Source organism: Lampetra planeri, chromosome 5, assembly GCF_965212315.1.
Source record: "Lampetra planeri chromosome 5, kcLamPlan1.2.h2, whole genome shotgun sequence".
In the NCBI taxonomy this organism is placed as follows: Eukaryota; Metazoa; Chordata; class Hyperoartia; order Petromyzontiformes; family Petromyzontidae; genus Lampetra; species Lampetra planeri.
In genome coordinates this window covers 8664749-8685685 of record NC_136111.1, presented here as the reverse complement: position 1 = coordinate 8685685, position 20937 = coordinate 8664749, and the positions used below count along the sequence as shown (strand labels likewise).

At 47.0% G+C, this 20937-nt stretch overlaps 2 protein-coding genes across 2 annotated transcripts in view; both read right to left on the bottom strand.

Moving 5' to 3' along the window:
- The window catches only part of LOC144718797 (uncharacterized), a 43047-nt gene extending 36650 nt beyond the window's left edge, over nucleotides 1–6397 (bottom strand). Inside the window, exons 1-4 of the mRNA XM_078594345.1 lie at nucleotides 6007–6397; nucleotides 2627–2778; nucleotides 1486–1601; nucleotides 735–877 (exon numbers count right to left, since the gene is read on the bottom strand). Of these exons, the coding sequence (XP_078450471.1) occupies nucleotides 735–877; nucleotides 1486–1601; nucleotides 2627–2778; nucleotides 6007–6055 (460 nt within the window). The 5' untranslated portion in view covers nucleotides 6056–6397. The remainder of the gene's footprint in view (nucleotides 1–734; nucleotides 878–1485; nucleotides 1602–2626; nucleotides 2779–6006) is intronic.
- A 3772-nt stretch (nucleotides 6398–10169) lies between these two features.
- CTSO (cathepsin O) lies at nucleotides 10170–18623 on the bottom strand. The gene is given in 9 exon segments (XM_078594344.1): nucleotides 10170–10862; nucleotides 12385–12477; nucleotides 12788–12948; nucleotides 13661–13782; nucleotides 14328–14495; nucleotides 15898–16017; nucleotides 16019–16044; nucleotides 17011–17131; nucleotides 18014–18623. Coding segments are annotated over 9 exon segments (1107 nt in total). The 5' UTR covers nucleotides 18275–18623; the 3' UTR covers nucleotides 10170–10827.
- Nucleotides 18624–20937: the final 2314 nt, after the last annotated feature.

Genomic DNA, 20937 nt, shown 5'->3' with positions numbered 1-20937 from the left:
GTCTCATATGATGTTCGACCAGATGACGCCAAAAGGCGCACAGTTCAAGACAACGCACAACCAGAGTAAGCTGTCTCTGGTGTGGACCAATCAGTTTCAAAGACAATGCATAAATTACCAGAGTATTGTTTTTTGTTTGCATTTGACTGCAAGTATTGCGGTTAATGTAGACATGATTCCTTGCAAAAGGTGTCAGTTTTGTTGCCAGAAAAAAGGGGAAAACCCTATTGGTATATTTTGGTACTGGCAAAGGAGGTCCCAAATTGTAGCTGCTTACCCCGAGTCCTTATTACTCTGGTTGTGCGTTGTCTTGAACTGTGCGCCTTTTGGCGTCATCTGGTCGAACATCATATGAGACGAGGCTCCAAAGAAAGCTGTCTCTGGTGTGGACCAATCAGTTTCAAAGACAATGCATAAATTACCAGAGTATTGTTTTTGTTTGCATTTGACTGCAAGTATTGCGGTTAATGTAGACATGATTCCTTGCAAAAGGTGTCAGTTTTGTTGCCAGAAAAAAGGGGAAAACCCTATTGGTATATTTTGGTACTGGCAAAGGAGGTCCCAAATTGTAGCTGATTAATGAAAGGTCCTTTAAAAGAAATGTGCTGAACAATTGGAGATATCTGTACGAAGGACACAATAACCTGTATATCCACCGCATACCTCTATCACCACTGTAATTCCTTTACCTCCAAACCCACAACACCCCCCCCCCTGCAAGCGTGCCCCCTCACCGCTCTCGCAGATGAACTTCTGGGACAGGAGGCACGAGCCGTCGTTCCAGAACCCTCCGTCCCCAGCTGCAATGTCCCCACAGTCCTCTCCAGATCCCCCCTCTGCGTCCGGCCAGTCATCGGGCTGCCCGGGTCTCCATTTCCTGCAGCACGTGAATCATCCGCATCATCATCATCATCGTCATCATCGTCATCATCCCCATTTACTATAGCACACGTGTACACAGGCGTGCACGGGTATGGGTAGGTTTACATAGGGGTGGAAATGTGCACACAGGGGTGGTAAGGGGCCGTCCATAAATGACGTCACGCACCTGGGGGGGGGGGGTCAGACATTTGTGACGATGTGTGACGAGGGGGGGGGGGGTGGGGGTTTGATAAATGTGACGTCACATCAAAATGCGCAACTTTAAATAAATATAGACAACACGTTCTACTTAATTAAATAGACTTTTCAATAAATGTTTTCTCCTACAACATCAGAGTACAGCGCCACATTAAATACGCACTACAATGACAATAGTTTAAAGCGATTTTAAGCATGTTTTTTTTTGGAGGGGGGGGGGCAGAGCTTTGTGACGTCATATTTGAGGGGGGGATCTGACTTTTTGTGACGCCGTGTGACGAGGGAAGGGGAGTCAGAAATCGTTCGAAATCGCGTGATGTCATTTATGGACGGCCCCTAATGTGTACACAGGTGTGCACGGGTATGGGTATGTGTACACAGGTGTGCACGTGTGCGCACGCTCACTCGAGCTCCGGCAGGTAGGGGGACCCGTCGCTCCACTCGTAGACCCCCTCGGTCACTTGGTCGTGCAGACCAAACCAGTAGAGGTTCGAACCCACAAGGTGCGACGCGATCCAGTTCTGGAACAGGTGCAACAACAAGGACAGCCACAGGTGTAGCGGCCGCCAATCGCCCCTAAGTGACGGTGAGGTGTCACAACGCACTCTTGTGCCAGGCTAGGTGCACCTCGAGACACGCATACACAGTACGTGAACGCAAATGAAAAACGCGCTCTCTCCTTTGGTCTGCTACTCCCTCGTTTAGTCTCGACCAGAGGCGACCGGTCCAGCGGCGTGCCCTGCCCCCTAACCCACTTACTTTTCTAAAGGCGATGGTGATAATAAAGTAAATTGTAATAATACACATCTCCAATCCATGCGTTCCTCTGTCTCTCGGTGATTTCATTCCCAGCATGAATCTCTCTCAGTGCTTATCTTTGCAGCAATTAGTGAGCGATGACAACTCTGGGTTCCATCTTCACACACACAGTCCACCACAAATACCACACGAGTCCTCCACAGCCATGGTGGGTAGGGGTAGGTGAGTGCATGGCCTTGGTGAGTAGGGATAGTTGAATTGATGATCATGGTGAGTACGGGTAGGTGAGTGCATGACCATGGTGAGTAAGGGATAGTTAGTTGAATGCACGATCATGGTGAGTGGGGGTAGGTGAGTGCAAGATAATGGTGAGTAGGGGGGGAGTGAGTGCATGACCATGATTAGTCGGGGTAGGTGAGTGCATGACCATGGTGAGTAGGCTTCGGTGTTAGCATGGCCATACATTTAAATCCACACACACAAAAAACGTACGCAGAAAGTACCTTGGGCTTTGTGATTTATGCAAAAAACCCATCAGCAGTTCCTGAGGACCGGCTCTAGGTGCGTGCTGGGCCGGGCCCTACACCACCAAACGCTCCCTGTGGTCCACCCGAGTTCACGCTCCTTCGCGGTGAATCGCGGTTATTAGGGTGGGCCCCGTTGGGGGTGGGCCGGTGGGCCCCCACCCCCACAAACACACATCAGCTCTACTGCCCCCACCCCCCCCCCATCCCAGAGGAGTTGGGAGAGCCGAAGCACCCCCCCCCCTCCCGAGCACCCCACCCACCTGCTCCCCCGCCGAGTTGACGCTCATCAAGTCCCCCCCGTGGCGCAAGCAGTAGACTCGAGCGCCGGCCCAAGCTAAGCTCTCGCTGGACACGTAGTAGCAGTGGCCGTTGTACTCCTGCCAGAAGGTGGGGCACACCGCGTGGCACGGGGCTATAGGAGGAGGGAGGGAAGAGGAGATGGGGGGGGGGGCGGTAGTTGTTGTGGTTAGAGCGAACCCCGCCGAACCGAGTTCGAGTCCCGACTCACGGCGTGGTGCTGCTGGCCACCCCACCCACCTCGTGTGCCGTGCCGGCCTTCAGAGGTGCTCGCTTACAGCACTTGCCACAACAGTCTACTCAGGCTATACTGGGGGGGGGGGGATCTTTGTCTTTGGTGATGAGTGCACTCCTAAACCACTGCGACTGCCGCGCCGGGGAATCGAACCGGCGACCTCTGCATTGCAAGCTTCAGCATTACTCAACGGCAGTAGCTCTGTTTATTAATAATAAAAAATCAGGTTTACAAATTCTCTAATAAATGAGTTACTATACCATCATTTTTTTGTAAAGTTTTGCTGGCTGGCGTGGGTGCGGGCACGCATATTTGCGTCATGACGTCCGTTTCGTGCGTGCCGACGTCACGCCACCCACCCTCCCCGGCCATGGATCCCACCACGTAAACCCGATTGAGGAAGAAGGTTAAACGAAACGAATAATTTTTATGTTACCGGTTAATGCCCACTGAGCTATACAGCTGTGGGTTTTGTTTTCTTCCCGAAGCGACCTGGCTATCCCGAGTGATATAGCTCAACGAAGTGGCTTATCATCATGTGGACATTTGTAGCCACCGGTTACTCTAAACGCGTGTTGATTCTAAATGTGGAGGGAAACACCGGAGGACCCGGAGAAAAATCCACGCGACCACGGGGGGAGAACGTGCAAATATGCAGCAGGCGTCAGGGTCGGGATATCGAACCCACGTCCCAGCAGTAGCAGGGAGGACAGGGGAGAGGCTAGAGAGAGTGCGACGGGAACGGGAGAGATGGGAATAAGGAGAGCGAGGGTGAGAGCTGAGAGAGACAAACAGGGAGAGAGTGGGGAAGGGAGTGGGTGAGATACAATGGAGGGAGGAGATGGATATAGAGGGAGGGAGAGGTCGAAGAGGGGACAGAAGGAATAGAAACATACATAAATTGGGATAGGGGCCGTCCATAAATGACGTCACGCACCTAAAGGGGGGTCAGACATTTGTGACGGGGGAGGGGGGGTTGAGAAATGTGACGTCACATAAAAATGCGCATCTTTAAATAAATATAGAATTGTTATAACAACACTAATTGTTCTAACAACACTCCTACAACAGCAGAGTGCAGCGCCACATTAAATGCGCACTACAATGACAATAGTTTAAAGCGATTTGAAGCATGTTTTATTTTCAAAATGGAAATATGGTTTGGGGGGGGGGGCAGAGCTTTGTGACGTCATATTTGAGGGGGAGAGTCTGACTTTGTGACGAGTGGGGGGGGGGGGTCAAAAATCGTCCAAAATCGCGTGACGTCATTTATGGACGGCCCCATATACATCACAGATAAGGCTAGAGAGAGGTGGAGAGAGACAGGATCTTCTATAAAATTAAAAGTCTTTTTGGCTGGCTGAGAGGGACGGACGGTGAAGTACAAAGGACGTGCGGTTTGCTCGTTTTAATCATTAAAAGCGGTGGCTCATCATCAACGCGATGGATGAGAACGCGCGTGATCTGGAGCTCGTGATGCGCGCGTGTTTGCTGGGCTTAGGCGCCCTTGGCGGCCATGAACGCGTATAACACCCCCCTTTTAGCGACCAGGCCTTCCTTGTGAGTGTCAAATAAACCTAGACTCCTACCTGTATCCACGTCACCTTGGTACCCCAATGGAACGATCCGTATGTCATAACATATCATATATGCACTGATTTTTCTTTTCGGGGGGGGGGGGGGGTGGTTAATTAATGCGCAAGAATGGTACGTTGCTTTTTAATGATTATGTTTCTGTTCATAGACATTGGCAAAAGAAAGATGGAGTGAAAGATGAACGGTGCGTAAAGAAGCATTGAGCAATCGGAGCGTGCTCGGATTTACCCCGAGAAGCTGAAATAGAAGCATCACTCGGAGAAGACGTGCAAAGTAGAGAACTATTTTATTTCGTTAAGAAGAGTGAGTGCGCTTCTGCAGGATATACTCGTACTATTTAGAAGATAAACTATATATATATGTTATTTTTCCAGGTGAGTCCCACTGAGCTAATCAACTCCTTTTCAGAAGCGACCTGGCCACAAAGTGGTAGCTCAACGAAGTGGCTTATCACGTGGAAATTCATAGCAGTAGCCAAATATTCTAAACGCATGTTTCTAAATGAGGAGGGGGAACTCGGAGGACCCGAAGGAAAATCCACGCGACCACGGAGAGAACATGCAAACTGCAAATATAGAGCAGGCGTCAAGGTCGGGATCGAACCCATGACCTCATGTACACTTGGCGAGGTAGTTAACATCTCGCCACTGTGGCATCACGCTGGTGAGATATGCCCTCGATAAGGGGTGATGGCAAAGATGTCGAGATGAACAACAAAGTGAGAGCCAAAGAACGAAACACGCTGGAGAGGGCATCCTACAGTGAGTTGGAGCGATTCATTCAGTTCATTTGCAGGCGCTTAGTGGATTGTTACATCCCATTACCATCATGACTGGCTTTATTATGATCACCCAATGGGATTCGTCTGAGAGGCCACGCTTTACTGATGAGCATCACATAAATGGAATCCAGCTTTGGTTAACAAATGGTCTGGCCGATTACAACACGGAATTAATTCCCAATTATTTATCAAACCCCGCAAGCTATAATTCTTTACAATACAGTATTAGAATAATTAGCGTTTAAGGAATGGACGATGGAAATTCGTGACTTAGAGCGCTTTGCAAAACACGGTGAAACAGCCTCTGGGTTAACAACACGTGATCCGTGCTTGCTCTGTACAAGCCAACATCAGAAGAATATTGTACAGCATTGATAGACAAAATCAATACTTTGCAAAATCAATACCGTTCAAATCAAGAATAAACAAAACATTCATACGTAAAAAGGTTTCCCAGAAATTAATTCGTGGAACAGTAATTTTTTGAATTCGTGTGAGCCTAATAATTAATCCATCAAAATACTGAAATAATTCGTTGGACTGAAATAATTGAATCCAAATTAACATCCGACCGGGTGGCGCGATTATGCTAAATTGATGTCTGGTCAGTTCAAATACCGCTCGAGGTCGATAAATCTGGTACCATTCTGATGGAAACCAAAGCAGTTGAGCGTATTAACACGCCTCTGACACAGGAATGTGGAATTTCCACGAGTACATCGCTTACTCACCCCATCCCACGGCGATGACCGCGAGGGCGGCCAGCAGGTAACCAAGCATGGCTCCTCAACGATGGTGGTGATGATGATGATGTCGTTGATGAAGTTTATATTGAACGCAGATCCTCGTTATCTTTGATTGGCGGCGCGAGGATTGATGCCCATGGGTTCTAAATTAAAAATCCCCAGCCACCTGGGTCCGGCATCGAACTCTGATGCCCTAGGTTTATGCAGTCCTGAAAGCACCACTGTGCATTTAATGCAGTGTTTGGAGTTGAACTCAGTTTGTGGACCAAAATCCAAGTTGGGGAGAGGGTCCTTAGTACTCCCCTCGGTCTCGGGGAACTAAGGTCTGGGGACGAGGATCCGGGATCTAACTGGGAGTTCTGAAGTCCGGGTCTCCGACCGGGCGGGCTATTTATATGCGTGCACTTGCTCATGCGTTAATGTGTAGCCGTACGCGTGCGTGTGCCTGAGTGTGCGTGTGCCAAGTGCCACTAATGAGTCATTGCGTAAACATGCGCGGGTGTACAGGTGTGTCCGCGGAGTTATAGCGAATGTAATAGATGCTAATGAGTAATAGGTGCTCGCTAACAGAGCTTGCCCCTAAATAGTATGGACTTGTTCCAACCATGAGAATGCAACATTTCCAAATTTTGAGGGTCCCAAAACATGTTTGGAGAACCTTCAGCTCGCGGGGCGCACTTCGGTTCATACGTTACAAGGCCCGGTAGTCATGCTCGTATTAAAAGACTGGGCACGTCACAATGTGTCACGATGTATGTGCGACATCAATGACAAACATTTGAGCTGGTTCTGAGCCTCCCTCTAGATCGACTCGGCCTTAAATTGCTTGCCTGGTGTGATATGGTGGTGGTGATCGTAGTGGTCGTGGAAGCGCGGAGTGGTGGTGCAGCGGTTAGCGCGCTGCGTCACGAACCCGTTAGCCCCAGTTCGATTCCCGCTCACGACCACCAACACCAGCGACGGTTATCTGAACCGGTCATGGGCCTCCCCTAGGTGGACTCAGACTGAAATGAGTTCCTGCTGCGGCGTGTAGTAAATATCGCCGCTTTGGGAGACAAAGGCGGCCGGGGGCGTGGTGTTGGCCACCCCACGGCCCTCGCGTCTAGTTCCGGCCTTCGTGGGTGCCCGCGAAGAGCACTCAGCCCGACAGTCTGCTAAAGGGTATAAAGGCGAGCTATTTGTCTTTGCAATTGGGTGAGTTGAGCTCCGCGTGATCTCGTGCGCGCACGAGGCTGGAGGCGCGTGAGTTCGGCTCGTACACGCGCAGCCCCCTGAGCCCCACCCCCTCCTCCCCTCCACCCCCCCTCCTCCCCCCGACGATCTCCGTGACCCCACGACAGTTTACAATTTGAAAGCTGTAAGTGACGATTACATCCCCATAACAGGAAACTAGTGCAGGCCAGAAAAAAGAGTAAAAATAAAGAAAAACAAACACAAAGTGCAACACAACACAAATATCTTCAGGGATTCTTTGCAGCCTTCCCTGTTACGTTCTGCAGTCGTTTCCTGTAATTCATTCCCATTTGGTTTATATAATGCCGATATAAAAATCATAACTGAGGTGGTTAATATATGTCCCATTTATGTGTCTGCATTTGTTTCCCCAATTCAGTTGGCATAAAATATTTTATGTCACTGCGAATAGCTCTGCTGAGAGTACATTTCCTTACCCGACTCCCCTTACTGACATGTATTTTGTGGTTGGCTGGCCTCTAAATTGTCCATTATTCAATTCTCTATATTATTTTTTAACGATTTATATGCACTTTATAGGAGGCTACCTTGTCTTCCTTTTGAATACGTGACAAATCGAAGCATTATTCCAGGACTGGGGTGTTCCATTTTCATGTAAACGTTCCGTAAAAAGGGGCGCTAATTTTGATGCGACATTCAGGCCTGCTTCCTTCATAATGCTCAGTTGTTCAATCTTGTCCAGTTCTTCCTTTTCGTACTTTGAAGGTCAATGGTTACTCTTTCAAATGTGACACCTGCAATCTTCTCCTCCTCGCCTGAAGATTGATATTTTTTGGGGTATATTATATATATATTTTTAAAATCTAGTTTTCTACTATCGAGCATTCTGTTTACATCATTAGGATTCCATCTTGCTCTCTACAGTCCACTAGTCGAGCTTTACCAATCATCAACTTAATTTTTGCTGTTTTTATTGGTTATATGACATCGATGACATGCTTTTTTCTCAAAATCTCTCTCAATTCTTAACGATTGTTCAGTTCCATGTATAGCATTACGTTTTTGTTATTTTTCTTGACTAAGAATCACGGACATTTTTCTAAAATTTAGTATTTTCATCCCTTTCCATATCGCTTCGTTTCTTCAGCATGCTGTTCGTGGTTCCACGTAGCTTGTTCTCTTCTAGTTTTTTTTACTTTGCCCCCCTCCCGTCCTACTTTCAATGAATGCCCAGTCCATTACATTTTTGGTTATTTTTCATTACTCGGTGGTGACATCCATTTCATGATTTAGCTTCTCTTGTCAATTGAATCTGCTTGTAATCAGTCTTCCTCCTAAACTCGAATTTTCATCTTAACCACTTATTTTTGCCCTGTAATTAACTTTGTCATCTCTTTGGCGATGAAGTGTAACTTGAATTACATTAGCCTCGTGATCACTTCCTGTATGTCATTTTCTGGGTGTCTGTGAGAAGTCAATTTCATTTCTAATTTCTCTATTTGAGATCCTCCATATCAATGCCATCGTCTCCGTGTTTCTGAGGATGACGATGGAGGTGTTAGTAGTAATTAAGGTGGTGGCGACTTTTCTAACCGCAGTAGCGATGATGACGATGACACTAAGGATAATAGCAGTCACGACAGCGGAGATGTCAACGGTGATACATTGATATTGGCATTTTAATTGCACTGGAATGACTAAATGAAAGATACAACTAAAAAAATAATCAACACCTATTTCAACGATACGCCGATAAATTTCCCAGATTAGGGATTAAACGACACAAAAGGCTTCTTCTGACATGGTTATACAACAGCAGATGAGAGCGCGTGCCACTCATTGCTTCCGTCGCCGCACTTAAACACATAAACCTCTCGACCTGCGCTTGTAAACTGGAAGCGGCCTCATGTCGCATCTTCCTTTATTGAGCCTTGCCGTGAGTAAAGTTACGCTCCGTCAATGGTTAGACTCGGACTAACAGGGGGTTTCACAAGTGCGACACAAGGTGAACATTTAGAGGCCCCGTGGCATCAATATTTAACCGTGACTGTGGTAAATGGGAATGAGACACTTCAAAGGGCTAGCGAGTCATGCTGAAGGTAGGAATGTGATTTTACGCACACATAAATAGCTAAGGGTATAATAGTTCAGTCAGCAGAACTGCAAGACTTATAATTGGGTCTTGGCACGTTTATAATGTGTACAGCGAACTCGTCCTCCACCATATCACCGTCAACATCATTATCACCTCCACCACGACCATCATCACAACCAAGACATAACCACCAAAACTTTCATCAAAATTACCAGAAATATTACATATTTCATCACCTCTGCCACAATCACCACTATCGTCATCACAGCTAGCGTCAATCTTACCACTCACCATTACCACCACTCTCACGAGAGCTCTCATCCACTTCAACTATGCAGCAACTCTTACCTGCACCTATGCAACATCTCCATCTGTCACCTTCCTGCTCCAGTTGTCATGATCCTCATCCATGTCTATATATTTGAAATTGTAGGACAGTCCTCGACTTATAAACGGGTTACGTTCCTGAGACCCGTTCGTAAATCGATTTGTTCGTATCTCAGAACTCAATGCTGTACTGTATTTTATTGTACAGTGTTATAAATTGTGTTTTGATTCAACAAAAAATGAAAACATCGTTAAACGAATAAATAGGAAATATTGTACATTTGCATGTAACACTGAAATAAATACTGTATAGTAAATAAAACATTAAAATAATGGGACACGAAAAGAAAACTGTTTTATTTTCACTTACCTTGAGTTCTGATTCTGGCTTGCTAATCGAAGGGGTGTGCATCTCACAGAGGACAGCTCCACCAAACAAAATAGTTCCGCGGTTCGGTTTATAAGTACGATCGAATGTTCGCAAGTCGGATGGTTAAAAATAATAACATAAGTCGGAAATTCGAATCTTGAGGACTGTTCGTATTGTACTGTATATTTTCATCACCATCATGACAATTACCATCAAAATTGCATCCGCCACAACTATCTTCATCAACATTGTCATTTGCACAATTATGCTTTCAAAAATAACATTCATTTAAATACGTTTTTGGAAGACAATGTTTTAAGTTGTTTGTACATTTCTCTTTCGTTTATTAGAAATTATTAAAGTCATGATTCAATTTAATGCGAGATATGTTTACAGGTCTGTTTCCCAATTTTATCCCAATTGTGCTGTCAGTGTTACGTCACTTTACGAAGAATCCATTGGAAACCCCCTGCATTACAGAATAGCCCGTACAATTGGATATCACCATAGTAATGTTCGTTGCATTACAGTAAAACCGATATATTTCATTCTTCACCAAATTGAGGGCAGAACCATATTTCATGTTTTTTTGCACATTCATTGGTAACTAGGCAGAGGGCATCAACTTGCTACACTCGAGAACCCAGTTTTATCACAGGATCTCAACAGTGTCAGCTTAGCGCTCTGACCTCTGAGCAACCCACCTCCTTTATAATTAACAGTGTATTGTATAATTAACCGAGTTAAACGTGTGAATAATAGCAGCATGATACGCAAAGTGAACCTCTGCATAAAACAGCCTCCATTCTTCAAGACGTCTTCACACTGTCACCGTGGCCACCTCATTAGCGATTCCTAGAGGAGAGAGAGATTATGAGAGTTGCTAGAGAGACAGATAGAAACAGTAAGAGCTGTTAAAGATAAAGTGATGGGACATGTAATTGGTGGCAGGAGTGGCACAGTGGGTCACGCACTTCGATAAGAAACCGGCAACCCTAAATTTGATTCCTCGCCATGGCCAACATCAGTGACGAGTGATATGTGAACCAGACAGTTCTCGCCACCGTGCCCAACTCACCAAGTATTGTCAAACATGACTGACAAAGTGAACTCACGAGTGGCTGTAAAATAATTGTTTTGAGTTCCAGTCGGGATTAGAGAAGCATACATCTGAGGAAGTGGGTATACAGGGCATCCACTATTAAATCATTAAAATTAAACGGAAGATTCATCAGGGTCAATAAAACTACAAAAAAACACTTGTCCGTGTGAAGATGTGATCGCGCGAGTTCCATTGCTCTCATCCTCCACATCCCAATCCATGGTGCTGGCGACATTTAAGATTTGAGAAAGTCTTAGGTATTTTCCAGCGTCATGGGTGTAATTGGTCCAAATGCTCATGCGATGGCGCTCTCGAAATCAAACCAAGCTATTCATTTCTTGGTTCACATGTTATCTTTCACTAAACCCCAAAATGCAACCGTGCAGGTAAGACTGAAGTTTAAATAAATTACTTAACAATAGTTAATATCTTTATGGACCACCCTGAAAGTTGTAACCTATTACAAGTCTTTCCAGAGTGGGGTATTTAAATAAGATTTTACATTTTATAATTCTTGACTGTTGTTTATTTTAAGTCTATTACATTTTTGATTATTTATCTTGTGTTGATCGCCGATTGTTTATTGTTTATTTATGTCTGTTAATTGAGATTCATTTTTTAATTGCTTGGTTGCACCGTGGGATCAAGAGAGAGGACTGTAATTTCATCTGTGTTGTATGTCATGCATGTAACACACTTGACAATAAAGTGACTTTTGACTTTGACTTATAAGTTTGAATCGGGGATGGGGTGTAGGGGACGTCAAATCAATGTATCTTCCTTCTTCAACGAGTATAAGTAACCGCTTATTTATGTTGGTGACCCTAAGCCAGCGGTGGAAATTCCATATTCCCATGGTAGAGACCAGTCTTTTCAGAGAGTGACTTCAGTTGATTTCCCACAGTGTGGTGCTCATGTTATCAACCTCGGAGAAATTATGCACCTCATCCCATTTACATATTTCCCCACCTCCCGTTACTCTATCTCCATTATACCTCTCTTTGTGTGAATGAGTCCTGGATGTGGTGAAGTGACCTCTCTGTGGAAGTGGTTAAAGGTTTGAGTCTAGATCACGGTGAAGAGGTCCATCTACAACTAACAAGAGGTTTCAGTTATAAACTTGGAGCAAAAGTGAGGTTAGGGTTTTTCTACAGGTGGTTATAGGTTTGAATCCTGGGCATGGTGGAGGAGTTAGGTTCCTCTATATGTGGGTATAGGTTTGAGTCCTGGACGTGGCGAGCCTGGTGCTGCATGGTCTGCTAAAGGCTTGCTCACCACACATGTTCTCAAACATCTTGATGTAGATGTACCCATCGAGACCCCACTCCGGGCCCCACGAGTTACGGACAATCCAGTACGGGAGGTCACCTACACATGTGGACACACAAACACAGCGACACACACAGCGATAAGCACACAAGGACGTGCATGAATGCGCGGAGTAAGGACGCTGAATAATATTTACACATGCATGCGCACATCTATACCGACAATGTCATCAAGCCCTGCCAATCAGCTCTCACCCAGAGGCTCACATGGGAGTAGAGTTGAGACCTTTTTGTTCAATTATTTTGATGTTGTCCAATTAGTCGGGAAATGGAACTGATAATCGGGAAAGTGATCGATTACTTAAAAAATGCGACAGCCCAGCTGTAGGTCACAGCGTTTCGGTGCTTACCAAGTGAGTATCCGGTGAGTGTGCCGGCGTGGTTGGGTGTCGAGGAGGAGCAGTGGTGCTGCACCACGCCACCCAGGTAGTCCTGCCAGCTCACTGCATCCACACTCACGGCCAGCGGACCCCGGCCCACCAGCCAGCCCATCATGGCCTCTTCGTCATCGCTGCTCACGGGACACAAAGAACCCCCACATAGCCTTTTACAGACTGTTGCGGCGAGTGCCGTTAGCGAGCACCTATGAAGGTCGGCATGGCGCACAAGGAGGTGATGGGACCAGCACCTCGCTCGACCGGCTTTATCCCCAATACTGATGTTTACACACTGCACCAGGTACTAATTTTAAAGCCGAGTCCACCAAGGGGAGGACTAAGATTGGTTAAAGATATTCGCCACTGATGTTGACTGTGAGCGGAAATCGAGCTCTCGTCGCCGGGTTCATAGAACCGTGCGCTAACATCTACATTACCACTCCTCAAAGACAATGATCACCCCAATAGTCTTAACACACTCCTGGGGCAAGTGCTGTTAGCGAGCACCTATTACGGTTGGTATGGCACACGAGGGGGTGGGTGTCCAGCACCATGCCTGGCTGCCTTTATCCCCCAGCGCTGATGTTTACACGCTGTACCAGATACTCATTTGAGGCTGAGCCGAATTAGGGGAGACCCAGAACTAGTTCAGATAATCATTACTGATGTTGGCTTTGAGCAAAAATCGACTTCAGGCTGCCAGGTTCACAGCACAGCAAGCTAACCCCGACACTACCACTCTTCACACAAAGTCACAAGCACACACATATGCAGGCACACACACGTATGCATAATGATATAGGCACGCACACACACCACTCACACTGCTTGTACGCACGCACGCACCGGAAGGAGTGTGATGCAAAGTCCTTGATTTCCACACCAGGAGTGGAGTTCGTAAAAATCCGGCATGGACCAGCACTGTTAGTGAATGGGTACAAGGATTCCAGAACCAAATGCAACCGTGTCTACACACACACACATACAACAAAACATAAAAAAAGATTAGCCACAAATGAAATCGTCGAAAAATCTGATAATGAAAGCTGATGATGTAAAAGTCAAAAGTATAAACGTGAGGTGGTCGACATCTCAGTTGGTCTAGCTAAGCCTGTGATGGAAATTTCACATTCCTTTGACAGCGGTCAGACTATTTATAAGACAATAACAGAAATGGGACTAATTTAATTGATCTCAAAGTAAAGATAGGCCAATTGTATGACCGGCGGGGATATGAACTAGTAACCCTCACGCTGGCAATCATCAGTGTCAATGGTTTTTCAAATGTTGCTTTGGATGTTTTGAGAATATTTACCATATGGGTTGTTTGAATGCAAGCTGGAAAATAGGTTTAAGCAGGTTAAACCATGTTAGCCCTGTTACCTAGCTTGGTGCAAGCACCTTGATGACGTCAAAGATGCTTATTGGTTCATGTCTGTTGTCGTTGTTGTTGGTGACATTATAGTTGCTGTCATTGTTGTCGTTGCTGTTGTGTGCGGGACCATGGTCATACCTTATTGAGCCAGGAGAAGGCCGTGACAGTATCACCCCCCTGGCAGCCGTGGTTGACCCTGGAGCAGTCGAGGACCTGCTGGACGCTCAGGGGTTTCAGGAGGCCCCCCGTTAGCACGCTGGCGCTCTCCACGACCTGCACGGACGCAAACGCCCAGCAGCCGCCGCACTACACAGACGCACGCACAGGCGCACACACAGGCACACACGTGTATGCATTTGTATGGAGAGATATGCAGACATTCCTACAGGGATAGACACACACATGGGTGGGCAGATAAAGACAAAGATCCCCCGTATCACCTTAACAGACTTTTTTGGGGCAAGTGCTGTGAGTGAGCACCTATGAAGGCCAGCAAGGCACACAAGGGGGTGGGTGGCCAGCACCACACCCGGCCGCCCTTGAAACCCTCGTGGCAATGTTTATACATCATACCAGGTACTTATTTTAAGCTGAGTCGACGTAGGGGAGGCCCAAGACGGGTTCAGAAAATCGTCACTGGTGTTGGCCATGAGCAGGAATCGAATTCAGATCGCCGAGTTCGTTGCGCGGTGGTAATCACTCCACATGCAGGGGCAGAAATGCAATCACAAGGAAATAGAAAAACATCCTCCCCTATAGGCTTTAACAGACTGTTGGAGCTAATGCACGATGGCATGGTATGGCCACCACCACCCAGTGCAGATGTTTACACACCGCACTGGGGACTCATTTACAAATGAGTCAACCATGGTAAGGCTCAGGACTGATTGAGATTTGAACTACCAGGTTCACTGTGCAACCACTCCCCATGATACACACGCAGAATGAAGCACACACAGGATGAGTATGCATATGCCAGTATACGGGCACAGGTAGAGACAGGAGCATGGCTACTGGTGGGAAAGATGTGTACATGGGCATGGGGACACATGGGTCGCATGTCATGAGTACTATTCACACACCAAACACAAAGGTATACAGCGTAGGGCATGCGTGGGAGAATGAGTATACTTTCAGAAGATTGCATGCACACTTGTGTACATGGGTGAGTACGTGGACATGCACTCATACAGTGGTGATTAAAGCTACCAAACAAATACCCTGTTTTGCCAGGACAGTCCAGCTTTCAAAAAGGCTGTCCCAAAGCTTTTTCAAAAATCAGGATAGTGTCATGGCTTACAATTTCTGGTCTCGTGCTCGACTCATAATACGGGCAAAGGACGTGGCTGCCTGAGTGGTGATTGATGCTGGCAGAGTAGTGAGCAGGGCCTATCAGATGTAGGTGGGGCTAATGTCAGAAAACAAAAGGCGGCCACCTCACTGTGTGCGGAGCTAGTGGTGGCACGAGTGTGGCTATGTAAAAGTTGGTAGGGTTTGGTGGAGGGAGTACCTGCCACCTTATGATGTGTCTTGGTGGAGCCTCCAATAAATTTGGTAGCTTTAGGCAGTGATGGTGGGGATGGTGGTAGAGGTGATAGTGGTGGTAGTGATGACAGTGACACTGGCAGGCAGTTGGTAGTAAAGATGGCATTGATAAAGGAGGGCGATTACTGATGATGTTTGCGGTGATGTTGGCTGTGAACCTCACAGACTCCTGGTTCTTCACAGCTGTCACCGCTCGCTTGTCCCTCCAGTCAAAGTGCGTGGGAAGACTGGAGAGCTGAACATGGGGCCCAGGTGGGGCTGAGGCTCCACTGTGAACAGGGGGGGCCCTTTGTCCCCAGCAGAAACATTTCTGCATAAGGGGGTGCAGTGGAAGAGAACATAAGCCAGTGTGTGGCAAAAACAAGCTTAGCCTGGCACAAGCATCATGATGTCACCACGAGATATTGAGAATGGTGCTGTCGTGTGTGCACCTATGTATCAATAGCAGTGGGTAAACAAACATGGTCACAGCTACATTAATCCTTCCATTTATACTCTACTCCACTAAAATATTCCGGGGAAATTACAGAATAAGCAGCATGTTATCTCATCAACCTCAGTACACTCAGTATAACTTTTAATACTGATTCTAAGATATGGGAGCCATGGATTTCACTACAATCACCTGTTGGCAAGGAAGAGAGTCATTATAAAGCAGTGGGTATCTATAAATAGATTATCCTGTACAATACAATACATATAAATTGTAAATGTCGAGCTCTGCAATTACTTTTTCACGCCATTGCCAGTGAAAGGACTTCCACTAGAGGCAGTTCGAGAGTACCCCTCTCCAGAGAATCTTGGCCTACTCTTCCATGCCGACCAGGGGTCTTGGAAGACCTGCCGTTCAACTTCAACAAACAAGTATCCAAAGTGTAATATGGTGCAGTGATTGGAATCGGGGACATCAGAAGTGCTGGCCAAGCAGGATCGACAAGGCCATTATGATGAGACAATACTCCCCCCGCTCTCCTGCATAATGAATAGATGTTATAAATCGTCTTAACTCAGCTTGGCCCCCCCCCCTACCTTGGCTCCTCCCCCCCTCTTACCCTATATAGTCGCGTTTCTCTATTAGCTCTCTTCACTTACTACAGTGATTTTGGCTGTAACGGTTCCACCTGAAGACGGAAGCTTGCGTTGCCTCCGAAACGTCGTGATTTAATTTAGTTGTTTTTCATATATTTATTTTTTTACCTCCGTGACTTTACCGAAAAAACCAAAGAGTATGAGACAGTACCCCTTCGTGTTGCGCCGTCTCTCTCGATTGCCATACCTCGGAACTCTTGCGGGGTGAGGTCGGAGAAGCGAGTCACTCCGTAGCGGGGCCGCCACCGCGAGCCGTTGTGCCGGGCGCTCGCAGCGGCGTTGAGCCATTCGTGTCGGCGAAGGCTCGCCTAGAAAACACAAGACAAAGATGAATGTCTCTGGCTCTACGAGTATCGGTCATTAACAGTGCACCCACAGATCACTCGTGTTGCCTTCGTCTGGCTCTGTGAGCCTGTCATTAACAGTGCACCCACAGATCCCTCACGTTGCCTTCGTCTGGCTCTGTGAGCCTGTCATTAACACTCAAAGGCGTAGCTAGGATATTTTGCGCCCGGGGACGAACTATAAAATTGGCGCCCCCCCCCCCCCCCCCGTTTAATCACGTACCAAAATGTAATTACATGACATGTAGGTTGTGTGTGGCGGGACATATAAACTTTTAGGTTGAGGTGTAGATTTGTGCAGTAGTTTCAGGCTGCCGCGCCCGCCGCAATAAGTTATAATGTAACGTTGTAAGCCTCATTTTGGCGCCCCTTAACCTTGGCGCCTGGGGACATATGTACCCTCTGCCCCCCCCTAGTTATGCCTCTGTTAACACTGCACCAATAGATCACTCGTGTTGCCTTCGTCTGAACCTCAGTTATACTCTTTGGTTTTTTCGGTAAAGTCACGTAGGTAAAAAATTTAAATTAATTAAATTACGACGTTTCGGGCGCAACACAAGCGTCCTTCGTCAGGTGGGGACAACTTAGCGAAAGTACACCGCTTAAGTGAAAGCACACCGCTGAAGTGTGTCTCTGAGACACCCCACCTGAAGAAGGACGCTTGTGCTGCGCCCGAAACGTCGTGATTTAATTAATTTAAATGTTTTACCTACGTGACTTTACCGAAAAAACCAAACAGTATGAATCCTTGCAGTCACGAAAACTTCAAATCTAGAAAGAATGAACCTCAGTTATTAACAGTGGCTGGACCCTAGGGATTCCGCATGTTGCCCTTAGTTTTCTCACCTGGTATACGGCGAATCTCTCGTCGTATTCCCGCTGGGAGCCGTACTTCTTGGCGAACCTCAACACAAACTCCTCGAAGGACGAACCTGCCCCATGGTCGCTACTGCGGTTAACCGAGTAGGAATTGCGGTTAACCGAGTCGGCATTGCGGTTAACCGGGAGGATATCGCGATCATCGCGATCGGCATCTCCAAAAATCGGGACGCACAACGACGCGGCGAAGATGACCAAAGTAATCGCATTACCGGTAAAAAAACACATTTTATTTCTTGTTTAATAATAAGAAAAAAATAACCGTACACAAACTCCCCCGGAAAACTCTATAAACAAAAGATGCGATATCGAAGCACGCAATTAATTGAGCAAAACACACAAAGCGTTACGAATTGTCACGTTCCGTTTAATACGTGACAACCCTTACTAATTGGCCGTGTCGGGTGGCGGCGGGTTTAACGACACATGTACACGCCCACCCCCCCGCCCCACGTGATGAAAGACGTTAACGGGCTGCAGTAACGCGTCACATCCGCCGCCGTCTACGAGCGCGGAAAAAACTCCCCCGCACGTGCCCCTCCCCCCGCCCCTCGCGCCGCGTTCTTTGCTCAACGGTGGAAAAAAAAGTGGGGGGGGGGGGGTCGCCACGTGGGGGGGGGGGGGGGGTCGCCACGTGGGGGGGGGGGGGTCGCCACGTGGGGGGGGGGGGTCGCCACGTGGGGGGGGGGGGGGTCGCCACGTGGGGGGGGGGGGGGTCGCCACGTGGGGGGGGGGGGGTCGCCACGTGGGGGGGGGGGGCTCGTCCTGAATCCGCGCTCGCAAAACGAAGCCGTGAACGATTTCACCGACTTCGCGAGCTTCGTTCGAGGCGAACTTTTACGCCGCGCTCCGTGTGCCCGAGACGCCTTCCTGACACGAGTGACGCCGGCCTCGACGAGGAGAGGCCGCGCCTCTCTCTCGCCTCGCCTCTCTCGCGCGTTTCCGTAAACGCAACTCGCCCCCAGGGTAGATTCGGCAGCGCTAGACGACAAAAAAAACGGCAGATTTTTAATTGCGCTCTGCAATTTCTCGTTCTATAGAGTTGTGTACGTTCGTAGTGAACGCGGCGAAATTAGATTGTGTGTGTGTGTGCTCCGTTACGTTGCATAGCAACGCGGCCTGGGGAAAACGGAGCCCCCCCCCAGCAATGACCCTGAATGATGAGGGCTCAAAGAGCCAGGCTCAGGGTCAATGATGGTCCAGTGGCAATGTTTGGGGCTCAAAGAGCCAGTCTAAGGCTCATTTAGGGTTCCGTGGCAATGTTTGCGGCTCAAAGGGCCAGCCAGACTAATGATCCATTGGGGTTCAGTGTCAATGTTTGGGACTAAAAGAGCCAGTTAAAGGCTCCATCAAGGTTAATTAGCAATGGTTGGAGCTCAAAGAGCCAGCCAGACGAATGATCCATTGGGGTTCAATGTAAATGTTTGAGACTAAAAGAGCCAGTCAAAGGCTCCATTAGGGTTCCGTGTACTGGGTGGTCCAGATGTCTTGTGACCCCCCCCCCCCCCGCATTTTATTATCTAAAACGTAATATGTTTACGTAACAATTATTTAAAACAAATGAATATACATAGGAAAAAATGTTAAGGGTCAATTAATCAAGGTCACGATACGTCCGGACCACTCTGTAGATGCCTGGGGCTCAGAGCCAGCCAAACTAAGTTTATTTTAGAGTTCAGTGTCAATGCCTATGGCGCTATTGTTAATGCATGAGGCTCAGTGGCAGACTCGTACTCCATTAGGGTTCAGTGTCAATGCCTATGGCGCTATTGTTAATGCATGAGGCTCAGAGCCAGACTAGTACTCCATTAGGGTTCATTGTCAATGCCTATGGCGCTATTATTAATGCATGAGGCTCAGAGGCAGACTCGTACTCCATTAGGGTCCATTGTCAATGCCTATGGCGCTATTGTTAATGCAAGAGGCTCAGAGCCAGACTAGTACTCCATTAGGGTTCGGTGTCAATGCCTATGGCGCTATTGTTAATGCATGAGGCTCAGAGGCAGACTCGTACTCCATTAGGGTTCATTGTCAATGCCTATGGCGCTATTGTTAATTCATGAGGCTCAGAGCCAGACTAGTACTCCATTAGGGTTCGGTGTCAATGCCTATGGCGCTATTTGTTAATGCAAGAGGCTCAGAGGCAGACTAGTACTCCATTAGGGTTCGGTGTCAATGCCTATGGCGCTATTGTTAATGCATGAGGCTCAGAGGCAGACTAAATCTCCATTAGGGTTCATTGTTAATGGCTTAGACTCATAGGAGCAGAGCAAAGCTCCTACGTACAGAGCCAGACTAAGTGGCCTCGTCGTGTATCTATATTCTCAAAGCCATGTGTTCCTCTGTCAGTGCAACTCCAGCGTGCATCTCTCCATGCCGCTTGCTTGTACTTTCAGGTTTCTTCCATTTACACGGCGTACACAGGGGCCGTCCATAAATGACGTCACGCACCTAGGGGGGGGGTCAGACATTTGTGACGAGGGGGGGAGTTTGAGAAATGTCACATCAAAATGCGCAACTTTAAATACATTTTGAATTGTTATAACAACACAAATTTTTTATAATTTTCATTATTACCTATTTGATTATTTAAATTTACTAAGGTCACCTTTTATTTATTCCATGAAGGAGCATTTTGCTTCTCCATGGGAGAATGGAGAAGCATACATTTTGTAAATTTTTAGAATGATTGTGATTAAACATTTTAATTCTAATGTTTCTACCAGGGCTTTTCATTCTGTGGAATGAATATATGATTGTTATAATTGGACTCTCCATTTTGCTTCGTTCTACAAAGTTTCAAGTATTTTTTTATAGTTATAATTACTTTTAATATTTTATAATTATAAGATAGTTTAAATATAATACTCTGAACATCTGCAGTTTTAGTT